The 14,457-nt window shown below is 44.4% G+C and overlaps 1 protein-coding gene across 5 annotated transcripts; it reads left to right on the top strand.

Annotated features, from left to right (window-relative positions):
* Positions 1 to 3,045: 3,045 nt before the first annotated feature.
* Positions 3,046 to 14,030, top strand: LOC102093942 (THUMP domain-containing protein 2). 5 transcript variants are annotated; one of them, XM_065058949.1, is made up of 11 exons: positions 3,047 to 3,179; positions 3,847 to 3,979; positions 4,511 to 4,624; positions 5,010 to 5,419; positions 6,565 to 6,642; positions 7,986 to 8,038; positions 8,327 to 8,414; positions 9,024 to 9,095; positions 9,719 to 9,833; positions 11,510 to 11,627; positions 13,173 to 14,030. In XM_065058949.1, the coding sequence occupies exons 3-11, from the start codon at positions 4,579 to 4,581 to the stop codon at positions 13,513 to 13,515; spliced, it is 1,323 nt and encodes a 440-aa protein (XP_064915021.1). In that variant the 5' UTR covers positions 3,047 to 3,179; positions 3,847 to 3,979; positions 4,511 to 4,578; the 3' UTR covers positions 13,516 to 14,030. The 5 variants fall into 5 exon arrangements, 4 of the variants coding, with proteins under 4 accessions (XP_064915020.1, XP_064915021.1, XP_064915019.1 ...); XM_065058947.1 differs by lacking the exon at positions 4,511 to 4,624; XR_010471707.1 differs by lacking the exons at positions 4,511 to 4,624; positions 9,719 to 9,833 and having other exon boundaries at positions 3,046 to 3,179; positions 13,173 to 13,401.
* The last annotated feature ends 427 nt before the right edge of the window (positions 14,031 to 14,457 follow it).

The raw sequence follows: 14,457 nt of genomic DNA, 5'->3' as shown, positions 1-14,457 counted from the left end.
ACACTTCTCTGGGCCCTCTCCTCAGGGCCACTACAGGGAGAGATGGAGGAGGGAATGCCCAGACACCCTTATGTTCCCCAGTGTGACAAGTCCTTGCAGGAACAGCCTGAATTCCCCAGGTTGTTGGGGGACAGAACAGAACATCCTGGATGCCTGAGTTCCTCATGTGGAGAATCATGCCTGGTGTTCCTTATCCACTGTCTCCTGGATGGATGCTTAAAACCCAAAAAGTCAGAAGGATCGTGAGACCATGCTTTCATGAACGATATTTATACTGAAAATTAAGATCAACCTTTGATCTTCTGCTCCGCAGGAGGTTTCTGTTCTCTCTGAGATCATCTTAGGACATCTGCGATATGGTGTGACAGGTGTACTGCCCCAGTCAAACTCCCCACCTGACACTGCCCTAGAGCAGGTTGTGCCAGGTACTTGGCATCAGCAATGGAAGCCCTTTGGGGGTCACCCCTCCACACACCTCACTGGGTAAGTGGGAAAAATGGTGAATAGTATTTCACTGGCAACTGAACCATGGTCTGAGTTGCTCAGCCATGGGGCCTCCCATTTATTGTACATCTCTGATGTCTCCTCACAGCACCAGACTCAGGTCATGCTCAGGTCTTCTTTCATTACTGGTTCTACCAAGACTGTTCTCTTGGCTGTGGTCTTGCTGGATAGTAAGTAGGGACAGTGTGAATCTCATTCATCCGTTCATGTACATCATTAATTGGATGATGAGGTATTTGGCTATTTATTTATCACACATAAATTACACAGTCCTTTTCCAGGCTAAGTAAGGTGGTCTGTCCACCTAGGTAAAGTCAGTTGATTTTGTTGGCAGATAAGACTGCAGTGTGATTACCAAGTTCCCTTTTATTCACTACTTACTATCCCTTCTACTTCCATTACTTTTGATGAGCATCCATTTCCCTAGATCACAACAGCCTGTCAAATAATGTATTTACAGTAAAATGAGTTAGCACATCACTTTCAAAGATATGTACAATATCTACAGATGTGCAACCTGCCCACCTTCCTTCCTGCTTTCACATTTCTTCCTTCTCTCCTCCCTTCCAGCCTCCGCTCATCCTTCTTTCCTTCTCCTTCCTTATTCCCCTCCATCCTCACTGTACACGCTTCTTTTCTTCCTACTTCCTCCATTCTTTATTGCCCTCTGTCCTCACTTTACGTATGTACTTACTTCAATTCCCTTTTTTCTGCCCCCCCCTTTTGACTTACTGCTTTCCTCTATTCCTCCTTGCCCACTTTCCTGCCTCCCTGATGTCTTTCCTTAATTACTGTCTTATTTCTTCTCTCACTACTTTTCTCAATACCTTCTTCCTTCCTTTTGTGATCATTCTTGCCTTCCTCTCTACCTACCTAAACTGCTCTCCTTCCTTCTCACCTTCCTGCCCCCCTCCCTTCCTGACGGCCTTCCTTGTTTTACCTTTTGTTCCTTTAATTCCATCAATTTTCTCTTTGCTCTCCCCCTGCCTTCCCCTTCCCCTCGCCTTCCTGCCTTCTTTCTTTTCCCCTTTCCCCCTTCCTTATGTTCAACTGACATCCTAAATGGAAATGCAGTGGTGACAGGCAAAGACCACCTGTATTGCTCTGTGGCTGTCCATCAGATGCTGGTAAGCTTTATGCTGAAATGGCCAGGGGTAAGTATTATGAGACTTCATCTGAGGGGGAAAAAACAATTCCTGAAAGAGGGACGCACCTTGTTGAATGTGCAACTCTTTGAGGGAAATTCTGCAGTGTTGCCAAAGAGGATTTTAAGTACTCTTGTGAAGTTGTTCCATGCCTCAATCCTCACATGGGCACACAGCTACTCTGCATTGATGGCCAGATGGGATGGAGGCTCCGTGGAAATGCCAGATTTCTGCTGAGACGGCTACACTGCCGTCTGACTGCCCTGGCAGCTGCTCTCCAGTGTGCAGCTGCAGGTTACCTAGATAAGCATGTTGCCTGGTGAAAGGCAGCTGTCAGTGTTCCACTCGCCTAGCAAGTAAATCAGTACTGTATAGGTTGTTCAGTTCCTGCTGGGAAAGGGGACTGAATTTGTCCCTTGCAAAGTTCTGCCCCTCTAGCAAGAGTGGATTTGGCCCCAGGGATTGTGGTTTACCTACCACTGCACAGGAGGCTACTACTGATGCAGTTTGTGATGTTTATCTGTTGCTGATGGACGTGTGTGCTTGCCCCACATGTGGATCTCCTGTATTTGCATTTCCACTGGCTGTTCCTGCACATTTCAAACCACCGACTGTCCCCAGGCAAACCATCGCGGGTATCTGCTGGAGGCTGCAGTGTGGGCATGCATTTCCCCTTTCTGTGGTTTGTGCTCATCCCCCTGCAATGCAGCAGCTCTCACTCCATTCCTCCTTATTTTTCCTTGCGCTGCGGGTGAGCGGTTAACATCTGAGGCTTATTTTGGACATTTGAGCTGACAGAAGCAAAACTCTGCAGGTGCTTTATGGTGTGTTCTATGTGAGACCCTGTGTCTGGGCTTGGTTAGTGATCGATGATTTAACATGTGAAGGGAAATGTTCACTGGTGCAACATCAATAAAATGAGTGAAAAGGGAGAAAAAGCCATTTAGCCCCTCTCCCTGTGTTACCAATCCTAATGGGTTGCTCTAGCCTGCTTTAAGAAACAGCCAAACCCTCCTCTTCTGACCTTACCTCATGCGCTATGAGAAAGACTTTCCAGATTTCCACCTCAACCTGCACGGCCGTGCAACTCCAAGGCCACGACTTCCACATCACCCACGGGTGGTGTAGAACATGTTCCTGCCACCCTCTTCTTGACGTCCAGCCCGCCACCGTACTTCCCCTTTGTTTTCTTCGCCCCTGCGGCGCCCGTCACGGTGACAAACGAACTCAGTGGTGAAGCGGTTCCGTGAGGGCAGGTGAAGATCTGCCGCCGGGTGTACAAACACACTCCGCGCCCGGTGCTGCTAAATAACTTTCCGGCAGCAGGGGCCGACGCCCTGCCATGCCATGGAGGGCTCACGGCGGGAGAGTCGCCCTGGAGGAGGGGCCCCGGCCGAGAAGGGCCGGGCCCGATGGGCGGCGGGGCGGGGTAATATGGCGGCGGGGCTCGGGCGGTTCTTCTGCACAGCGGGCCGCGGGCTGGAGCCTTTCCTGGCGCAGGAGGTGCGGGCGCGGCTGGGCGCCACGGAGGTGAGGGCGGAGCCGGTGCCCACCTGGGACGGTCCGGGTCGGCGGGGAACGCGGATCTTTGGCTTTGCACCCTGGAGCCGGGCGGCCGAAGCGTGGGCTGTTGCTGCCACCTGCGTGGAGCCCCACGGGTGCGGTCGTTGTCTCGGCCTGAGTCGAACTGAACCCCTGAGCGCCGCCTGTTCTAGCCCTTGCCGCAGGCAGGCTGTGTCCTCTCTGTAGGAAACGATTACCTTGCCAACGTAATAGGCCCAGGCATGATCTGTCAGCAAAGCATGCTTTATTAACGCTTTAGCAAGACCGGGTGTTCTACCTAAAGGTAGGCACACGGAATAGGGCAAAAAGCCCCTGCGTGTATCTCCCCAAATCCCAGCCACAAATTCCCTCTCGTTCCCCACTGGTCGGGTACTGCAGGGTTTACAGACTACCCAACACTTGCCTCAGTTTACCCATCTCATTCATCTCATTCTAACAGGCCCCTCCCCTTATTGATTTATTTAAAATATGGATTCCTGGCTCATTGGTTACTCTTCCCCCTAGCTTAGCTTTTTAAATACAGTAATCAGTTTGCATTCTGGGATTAGTGTGAAGAGACTTTGTGGGTGTGAGGGGTGGCTGGAAGTGCTCATCCACAACACCTTCCCAGTTTGGTTTCTGTTTTCCCTCTGAGGTGGACTGTGTCTTAGGAAAGGTCTTCTTCAGCACTGAGGCGGAGCTGGGCGAGCTAAAGAAGCTCAAGTCTGGGGAGAGACTGTTTTTGCTGCTTAAGAAACAAACTCCACTTGCGGTTTCTAGAAATAGAGGTATGGCACTGATTCCTGCCCTCGGATTGTCTCCTCCAGTTTGCTCACAGAGTGTGTGCTCAGAAACGTGAAGCCCCTGATCAAGTTTTATTTATAAAATTAGTATTTATTTTATTTATTTACTAACAGCTGCGGTTCTAATTGACAATAATGAATTCTGAAAAAATAATGAAACTGAAGTTCTGTTCTGAACTACTTGAATGCATTGTAATGATGAGCACTTTTCCTTTAGTCAAAGTGGATCCAGACGTATATCCTGTGTTACTTACCTGTTCACAGTTTTCTTGTAAAACTCAGCTACTCAGGTGATATTCTTTGTCAGTGTTGGAATAAGAATTTCAGATAAGATGATGGATATCTGCGTGCTAGTGAGATTTTATTTGGGAAATCACAGATGGCCTTCAGCTTTGAGGATCAAATTTAACCATGATTCTAAATGAGAAATAGAAATACTATTTGTGGTTTTGTGTTGGTTTTTTGTTTGTTTGTTTGTTTTGTGTTTTTTTTTTTTTTTTTCCCTTCCTTGTCCAGCTTCAAGGTGAAGTGAATTTGCTTCTGTATTCCCTGTGCCTTTCTTGTTGGAGCAAATTCAACTACCCATGGGTGTAAGTTTAGGTGTATGTTGGAGACTCTGCAGGATTGAAGGCAGGTTGATTTCCTTTATAAACTTACGGCTTTTATTCTGGTCTGAATCAAAGTGATTCACGTTCATGTCTGTCTTTCAATCCTGGAAGTTTTCCCAGGTCTCTAATCCTGGACCAAGTGCTTTCTGGGGAGGACGGCGTGGTAGGCTGGTCCTCTGACTCTGGGACTGGAACTCAGAGGTGGTCTGGTTTTTAAAGCTGCTGAATTCTTCTGCACAGCTCAAGCCCTGCATAATTTAATCTTGATTCTGCAGAGCTTAAAATCAAAGTGATGCCTGGGTCTCTCCAGTGTGGTATGTGGGTGCTGAGAGCTCAGCTTTGTCTGTGATTGCTGCTGTGGTGGTCAAATGCTGAGAACAGCTTAACCTGAAACTTTTTTTTTGCAGGGAAAATGCTGCATGACATTAAAAGCCTTGTCATTGAGGAACCAGACTATTGGCTGGATGTTATCTCTATTTGGAGGAACCTTCATGGATGCAAGGGGAAAAAAGATGATGTCTCTCAAGAAAACCGATTGCCTCTCAAGAGAAAATCGGAAGAAGAGACAAATATTGCAACTAAAAGGCAGAAGACACAACAAGTGAGAGAGACTATGTCTGAGGACGGTCATGTGGAAGCTGGAGAGAGTTGTGTGGTTCCAGAGAGAAAGAGTGATCAGGACTGCTGGACTGAAAGCAAGGCTTCCTTAGAAAATGCTTCCAAAAGCAGTGGAGAGGAACCTATTGTGAATGAGAAGCTTAGCTTCAGAGTGTCTTGTCGTTGTAGCGGAGCGATTGCCAAAATACTTACGTCACAGGTATGCTAAAGTATCTATGTTTTAAAAGAATTTAGCAAAGGTGGATGAAGATATGTAGTTTTGTTTGTAATTTAAATTGTGTTGTTTGTTTTAGAATAACAAACTGATCAAAACTTTTTCTGTTTTCTTCAAAAAGCCCTTGACCTGCATTGACCTTAAGCAAGTGGAAATACAAGGATTGTTGATAATTTCTGGGCAGTTACCCTGAATATTTTTCAGATTGATGTCTTTTTTGAGGATAAGTAAAAGAGGCTGAGGTAGCTGGACTTGCAGAGTCTGAGGAGTGATCTGATAATAGCTTACAGGCTGTTGTAAGGACAGTGGAGCCAGACTCCTCTCCCTTGTGGCAGACAGTCTAGAAGAAGGGGCGAAAGCTGGAACTTGGAGCTTTGGTAGGCTCTGGTTGGATATTGGGGAGAACTGGTTACACAGGAGGGTGGTACAGCCCTGGGAGGTGTCCTTGGGGGTTGGATTTTGGGAGAGAGTGGTGCTGTAGAGACTTACATGAGCCCTTTCCATTCAGTACTTTTCATGTATAATATTTTTGTACTGTGAGGAAACAAACAAAACAAAAGCAAACCAAAAAACAAAAACCAGACCTGTGTAGCTGCCATTTATGTAGATTTCTCTTACTTGAAGATAACAGTAGTTTAACTTGATTTTTTTTTTTCCCTGCTGAAGCTAGTGACTTGGGAAGTTGTGACATACGAGCCTACTGACAGAAATGTTTGCTTAAATTTGTGCTGTGCATTTGAACTCTCATACTCTGAAGGGAGTTAGAACTGTGAGTTGTAGTTGTGCGTTCATGGGTATTCTCTTAGGTAATCTAATTTACAGCCATCAGAAATATTTTGTGTGTGATAAATAATCCTGAAATGATTATAACTTTTGCTGTACCTTGGACAGGACTTGAACTTCAGCATCCTGCACTACAGCTGAGTGATATTCATTTTGTCCTGTGGTGTGTTTGCTCTGCCCCTCCCTCTCCACAGTTGTACCTCTTAAAGTCCTTGTACAAATTGTTCTCCTAGGGATAGAGATTCTTTAGTTTCCCAGGTATTTGTAAGAATTGTACAGTCAAGGTTGAGGTCTGAGTTTTTTTTATTTCTGTTATTTTTACTGCCTGTGACTGTTCTTGCTCGCAGGAGATTGGAAGAGCCATTGGCATAGCGCTCATGAAGCAGTTTGGGTGGAGGGCTGATCTGCGGAATCCCGATTTGGAGGTAGTGGTGCTTCTCTGTCAAGTGGCTTGTTGCTGCTTCCGGAACTGTCCCTGGTATCTTTTGGTTTGTTCTCTGCTACTTTTGAGCTCAGGACCTCTTCCTGTTTGTCTTTCTGCTGCTGAATTTACCTAGAAATCATGTGGTAGCACTGAGCAAAACTTTTACATGGCCAGTGTGTGCACAACTTCCAGAGCGCTTAAGCTCCAGTAATGAATACCAGAACAGCCAGCATGGGCCTGTACGTCAGGGGAAGGATCCGTACAGGCAACGTCTTGAGATCCAGCATGCTTACAAACTGCTGGACTCTAACTCTGCTGAGAACAGCAATCACCTGAGCTGTTGGGTGGCTTGTTTGGCTTCTGTAGGGGAAAAGAGTGAGCAACAAGGCTGTGTTCTTGAGGAACTCATCTTGAGAAGGTTGTTTGTGGGAGAGCCGCCTCCTAGACCATGTCCCCGACAAGCCGCTTGCTTAAGACACCCTCTGTGGTACAAGCTGTCTGGAGACCTTGGAAAGGACTCATTGCTCTTGATAAGCTGGTTTTCCATCCCTGTGCTTGGTGCTTTTGATGCTGATGCTGGGGTATTTGGGGTCTAAAGGCTATGAGTTCATCTACTGGCTCTGGTTTTCCCAGGCTGTGAATCAAATATGGCTTTGTTGAGCCTCAAGTGGGGCTCTTGTTCTTGTCCCAGTTCTTGCTCCGAAACCATTCAAGTGCTGAAGACTGGGATTTTTTGACAGCATTATGTTTATCTTTGGGCTTCATGAGGAGGGATTGCAGTCATGCAAGACCTGTTGGAGAGCTCAGTCTTCTTTTGGGATGCTGCCTATGGGACAGGAGAACAATTGCTTTGAGCTGCCGGTATTTCTGGAAGAATTACCCACATTTACCTCCATCTGAAATGCCCCTTAGTGTCACTTGTGTGTGGGTTTATTTTTTTAAGAAAACAAAACAAAACCCCAAAACACACTGTGTGTGTGTGAGAACACCTGAGTGCTAGTATACAGTGAATAATCTTCTCCTGTTTAGAGTAAATGGTTGTGTAATTAAAAGTATCAATTCAAATTTATGAAATCAGTTCCTTTAAAGATTCAGGTGCTTGCTGATGGATTCCTGGCTGACAAAATTCACCTCTCAGTTTGCTTAAATATTAAATCCTCTTTAAGGTGGTGTTCAGATTGCCTAGTATTTCTTCCAATTAATCATAATTGTCTAAAGTATATATTTTTGTTCTTAAAAACTCGGATCAGAAGTTTGTAGAAACATGTTCTGTCTCATTTAAATGAGTTAAAGCTATTGTCATGTCAGGTTGAGGGTTTCTAATGTTATTTTTTCCTCTTTCAGATCTTTGTACATCTTAATGACATTCACTCTGTGGTGGGGATTCCTCTTTTCAGGTAGGCATTCTCCTTATTGGATTTGTCTTGGCGGTATCAGAACAGGCACATTGTTGTGCACTGTGAGTATTTATCTTCTGGTTTAATATTCGCTAGACTGTCACATTAGTCTTGTGGTCTGTATGGAGATTATCTGAGCACATAGGACAGACTTTGCAGTGAATTATAAATAAAAGCAGACTGTCTATCTGCAGATCGGTCAAGTTCATTTGTTCTTTCATATTACTTGGGCATTTCTGGTTGGCTGTACCGTTATCTTATGCTGATTTTTTTGTGTGCTGTCTGCAGGCTTCCACTAGCAAACAGGGAGTATATCAAAACAGCAGGACTGCGGTCAACAATTGCGTGGGCCATGGCATCTCTGGCTGAAATCAGTGTAAGTGAATGTTCATGGCAAAGATGTAGACTCCCAAATGAAGGGGAGATTGCTGCTTGTCAGAGCTGGAGCTGAAGCTTTGAAGAAGTGTCGTGATTTTAATGCCCCATCCTCTAATGTGTGTGGACAGGGTTTATCTGTGATCAGAGTGTGCTGTCACCTGCTGTTCAACCAGATATCTGCGGTAATCCAGGTCCTTCTCAGGAGAGGTGTTATTCCTTGTATAGATATATGTCTAAATGGCAAGACTTTTTCACTGTCCAGGCTTCAAACCTTGTTTGGGGTTGTTCTCCCAAGAGAAAACAGAAGCCAAGTGTGATGTTTTCCACAGATTAATTTGTTACTAATATCCATCTGCAGTCCACTCATAATTTTTCCTCTAGATGTCAGCTGAAAACTAGATGCATTGATGCACTGGCTTTAGTGAAACTATTGATGCTTTCTACTACTGCTTTCTACAGGCAAGTTTGGCCTGGTGAACCAGTGGTTGTTGTTACCTACACTGGGTTCTGTGGGAGTTCTGTGGTGATCTGTACATCCTTGAGTAAGCTTTGTCCTGGGAGAAGACTCTGTCTTGTTTGGGATGCAATAACCCATTTATTTTTTTAGGCAGGTGCCTTTGTGCTGGATCCCATGTGTGGATTAGGAACGATACTGCTGGAAGCTGCCAAAGAGTGGCCTGTGAGTATCACAGTGGCAACAGGCAGGACCTGTGCAAGATGTCTTGTAGCTGCATCAGGAAAAATCTGTACCATAGTTATACCAAAGTCCATTACTGGAAAGCTGGAACCAAACTGATAGTTTTAGACAGCTGTCAGAAGTGTTTTAATACAAATGTTCCTCCGCAGGAATGTAAACCTAAGTCCTATGTACTTGTGCAGGCAGTTGCTGGGAGCCCTGGATTTATACCACATGGTTTGTGTGAGGCAACCATGGACTTCTAAAACTGCCTGGGCTTATCCTGGGAATGGAGCTGTCAATGTGGCAGTACAGTCAGTTGTCAGTACTAGAGGCAGCGGGCTGTCTCTAGCCAGCTGGAGTCTTGCTGTTAGGGCATAGCTTCAGTATTTCTGTAAGTTATAAGTCTCTTGAGCAGGCCAAAACTTGAAAGGAGTGAAAGCAGGATATACTTCCCAAATTCTTCTGTCCTCTGGGTCTGTATATTGCTCTGTGTAATGTTACAAGATCTCCTAGCAAGGGGTTTGTCTTGGAAGAGTTGTGCAACAAGGCAGTTCTGTGAAGATTTTATAAAATAAATACACCTCCTTGTCAAGAAAATTACTTTTCTCTTTTTCTCTGAACAGGAAGCCTGTTACTGGGGTGCTGATATAAGTGATTCGCAGTTAGAGGGTGCAGATGCGAATGTTAGGACTGCAGGCCTGATGGATAAGATTGAGTTGTTAAGGGCTTCTGTGAAAGGTATGTCTGTAGGCTTTCCAAGTAAGACATGTTGGAGGTTTTTATGGTCCTGGGGTTGTACAGGTAGCATAGGTTCTCTTGAGGTGATGTGTAGGAGAGATAACCCTCAACAAATAGTTGAGTAGTGACTCTGTAGTGCTAGTGAGTGAATAATTATTTGTTCTCCCCTCCCTGCCCCCAAACTTTGGCAAGAATAAACTCAGCAGAAGACAATGAAAATAGTAATTGTCAGACATGGGCAGTAGTTATCTGTCTTAATTGTAAATTTGTGAATACCACAAAGAGTGCTTACCATATGAGAGTTCTTTCTGTCTTACGAGAACACAGAAAGGACAAATCCAGATGAAATGTTGCTTGTAACTTAAATTTACCAGATGACTCATTAAGCTCAGCTGAATTGTAATAGGAGAATTTTAAATGATGATGTCTTTCTCCTGGAAGAAGGAATGTGTTTGCTCTCAGTTCATGAGCTAGTCTGGAGAGAAGGTAATAATTTTATGACCTTATTCTGGGCTTCAAAGCCCAAGTCTAAATTAGTCCTATAGGAAATTCATGACAGACAAAAGCTGGGTGCTTTTTCCTGTGCATGGGTGATGAAGTATGCATATTATTTTTACCCTGCAATATTTATTTCTTGCTAGAATGGTAAAAAATATTATTTTTATAAGAATATATGTAGCTTTATTTCTTGGAAAGTTATGATTGGCATTGGCCAATGGAAGGTACTTTCATATCAGGCTTTCCTAATGCTGAACAAGTAAGTGGTGTTTTTGTCACTGTTATTTCTGCATGTTTTGAAAAGGACTGTAGGTAACTTGTCCTTCCATTTGTAGATAATGGTTGTGCTGCAAGTGTTGATCCAAGGATGGTCCAAGAACCATCTCCAGCTAGTTCTGGAAAGGCTGGTGTATAATCACAGCAGGGTTTAGGTGGGAAGGGATCACTGAAGGTATTTAGTCTTGTCATCTGCTGGGAGTGGGGCTATCTTCAAAGGTGAGTCATGTTGTTCATGGCCTTGGCCAGTTGAGTTTTGAGCATCCTGAGTGATGGAGAACCCATAGTCTCACCTTTTCACGTGCTGGCTACGCTCTGGCCAGCACAGCCTGGTGTGTGGCTGCCTTCGTCGTCACAGGGGGGAAGTGCTGCCTCATGGTCAAGAGAAATTACTATTCCCAGGATACAAAAAATGTGGGGTGGTACTTCAAGGACACTAGCTCCAACAGAATCCAAGTGATTTTGGCTGAAACTAGATTATTGGGAAATGTAATATGTGGTTGCACCTCATATGTGTGTATCTGAATATCTGTGCTAAGTAAAGTGCTTGCAAGCTTAGCTCTTCTTTTGCATTTTGCTTGTAAAGATGCAGTGCGTGTTGAGAAGGAGCAGTTAATTTGGAAGCATGCAGTCCCCCGTTGGGAGTGTCTTGCTCTTGGAGCAACTGTGTCACCAGTAACAGGAAATCTGCAAGCTAAACCGCGTGCTCATGCATTTGTCTCTTCCTAGTCTGCATCAGATTGGTGGCTTCATAGTGCTGTTTGTGAGGATAAGTATAGAAGGAGCTGCTAATCTGGGTGCATAATGTGCAAAAGAGCTGGCAGTTTTGTAAGATGAATGGGAACATAGCTGCTGTTCATTTTTCTAATAGTTGAATGTAAAGATCTGCTTTTGTTCTGCAGCACTGCCATTGCCTTCAGAAAGCTTTGATGCTGTGATTTCGGATATTCCATTTGGGAAGAAGTTCAAGATCACAAAAGACATACAGCTCCTTCCAGATATTCTCCAGGAAATGGAAAGGTATTTGTGGCCTTTGACATGCTTGGGGTTTGCTATAAATGTCTTGATGGTTTGTGATCCTCAGCATTCAATCAGCTTTAGGTTTGCTTTATTCCGAGCATTCTCCAGCTCTGTAATCTGACCCTGTGCAGGCTGTGAAAGTCTGAGTCCTTCATTTGTCCCTTAAAGGCTGTTGTGGTTTGTCTTGCAAGCTGTGGAAGTGCTGATGGCAGTGTAAGCTGGCAAGGAACGAGCTTGTTGTACGAGCCACACTCCCAAATATTCTTTACAAGGCATGATGGTGAAACATTTATGAGCCACGCGTGAGCTAAAAGCATGGCTCACAAATGTTCTTTACAAGGTAGAAAGAAGGAAGAGGAGGGGATGACCTAGACAAAACATGGCTAGGCAAATAAAGCAATAATGCTTTCCTGGTTGTGGTCTGCTTGTATGGAATTGTAGGCTTTCCTTTTGGGTTCACAACCAAGCTTTTACCATCCTGCCTTGGCAGGAAGGATCTCAGACCTGAAAATGTGGTATGCATTTTCCTTTCTGTTAGTGTGTACTGGATTATCCAGCTAGCCACCTGGTCTGCTTTTAGATGTCTCCTTTCATCTCTCACCCTGTCATTTTATGGCAGAGTTGAGCCAAGTTACTAGTGAGCTGCTTCTAACAGACAGTGCAAACCATCTGTCCCTTTATTTCATTTCTTGGCTGAAAACAAGGCCTTTCTGTAGGGTTGGTCTTCAGTGGGTGTTGACCTTGCTCACCCAATGCAGGAATGTGGTGGGATGATGGTGAGGAAGGTGAGGTAGCTCCACAAACTGGCAGGGCAATCTTATGTCGTCTTACACTGACTTCCTTCCAGAAGACAAGCATGGCCAACAGGTCTCATTTGCACTATTGGACCATCCTAAGCAAAACATTTCCTTGGGATAGTGGAGGTGAGGAAGGGACTATAGGAGCCCCACCAGTAAGACTTTTTAGTCCGCTTGTTGTGAACAGAGTGAAGATAGTCCTTTTTTTCCATTCTTTCAAAGCTGAATGTAATGTTTCCTCATGTACTAAAAAAAAGTTGATTACAAACAATGGTTAGCTTTCCTCTGTTTCCTGAGTTTGAAAGGCGCTAAGGATTGTTGGAGCACAGAAAGGACAGACCTTTTAACATTTCCAAAGGGAAAGGCCAGCTTCAGAATTGCCTTACCAACCTGAGGAGCTCTTGCTGCTCTGGTAAGCTGTTCCTTTGCAGGCTGCTAGAGACTCATGTAAGGAGAAAAAACTGAGTCCATCTTCCCTGCTAACCTAGTGAAAAGAACTCCCAAGGTCAGAAATGTTTGGAAGTCAGGACGGGGCCCAGTTCTCCCATTTAGGAAGAGTTATGAAGACAGGGAGTTTCAGTTCCATTTGGAGATGTAGCTTACTGAGTTGAGCCATGCCCTTTAACATGCTTAGGTGTTTTATCCAATGCAATTGACATCTGAAGTGTCAGCAGTGTTGAGTTCTGCACAGAAGAATGAATGCTAGGCAGTATGAACACCTAACCTTTACTTTTTCTGTAATTACCAGAGTACTTCGTGTTGGAGGCACTATTGTATTGCTGCTGAGCCAAGATCTCCATCAGCGCATGAATGACATTACCAAGTGTGCTGGGAAGGACTCTCCTCATGCCATTTCTGATGGCACAAGTGAAACCGCCACTGCAAAAGCCCTGAATGTGGATGGGAATTCTTCCTCCCTGCTGAATGGTGTTGACGAATCCTTTCTCAGCAGCCGACAAACACATTTTGGGTCTCTGGTGCCTGATGGTGTCTATGGGGTTAGTCTTGGGAAGACAGATGCTTTCATATACAGATACAGGAAGATCTCTACTGCTGGGAATCAGCAACTTTCTTGCACTATGCTTACGTGAACTTGACTCCTGATACACTTGAAAAGCAGCATGGCAGTGATCTGGTGGAACTCTGCTGATCCGAACAAACCCTGTGCTGTTTGTTAGCTCACCTCAATTTATTTGGATGTCCTAAGGCTTTGGCTGTCTCTCTTTGGTTTTTAGGAGAGGCAGAAGATGACTGCTTGTGTTTCAGATGTTTTTATTGTAAAATATTTTTATAAGACAGAGTCTGTAAATCTTCATTTAAGCTAAGGCTTTCAGTATTAGGGAGAGGTTCTTTGGAAGAAGAAAGTCTTTGTTTGCAGAATTGCAAAAACAAATGTGGTAATATTGAATGTAAATGGATATTCACCTTTGGCAGTATCTTTTAAGAAGCGCATCGTGTCTGAAGAAGTCTTCAGCTTTTTTTGAAGGCTGGATGTATGCTTTACCGTGTGCCTGGCAGTCTTGTATTTTAAAGCTCATTTCTGATGAGTTAGAAATGTTGCTATTGATATCTCTTGGAATTGAACATAAACTATTTTCTGTATTAAGTCGTTGCAGTGTTTGCATGCATCTAGCGCGTATGTTTTAACTTTCTAGGGTGAAGACACTTCTAAAAAAATAATGCTTTCTTCACTTCATAATGTTACTCCAAGCGCACAGTGTGGAAGATGGAAAAACTTGCCAAGTAGATGAAAAATTAGAAGCCTGAAAAGACAAAGGCCTTAGCAGTTCTTATAGTCAATGCAAAGGGTATTTGGGGAGGAACAGTCTTAATTCAAGGCTTTCCTGTGGCTGCTGAGTTGATGGGGAAGTATTTTTATAGAGAATGACTGCAGATTCTTTTCAGATGCTCTTTTGGACAAGCATTTGCAGCTTGGCAAGCTGGGATGGACTCATGCTGTGGTTAGCATGGAGATAACAATTAGTAGTGCATTTGGGTTTGTTTGTGCTTTTTTTGCTTTTTTGTTTGATTGA

Source organism: Columba livia, chromosome 3 (assembly GCF_036013475.1).
Source record: "Columba livia isolate bColLiv1 breed racing homer chromosome 3, bColLiv1.pat.W.v2, whole genome shotgun sequence".
Classification (NCBI taxonomy): domain Eukaryota; kingdom Metazoa; phylum Chordata; class Aves; order Columbiformes; family Columbidae; genus Columba; species Columba livia.
The sequence above is the reverse complement of the archived record's forward strand: the minus strand, read 5'-3'. Positions and strand labels throughout refer to the sequence as shown.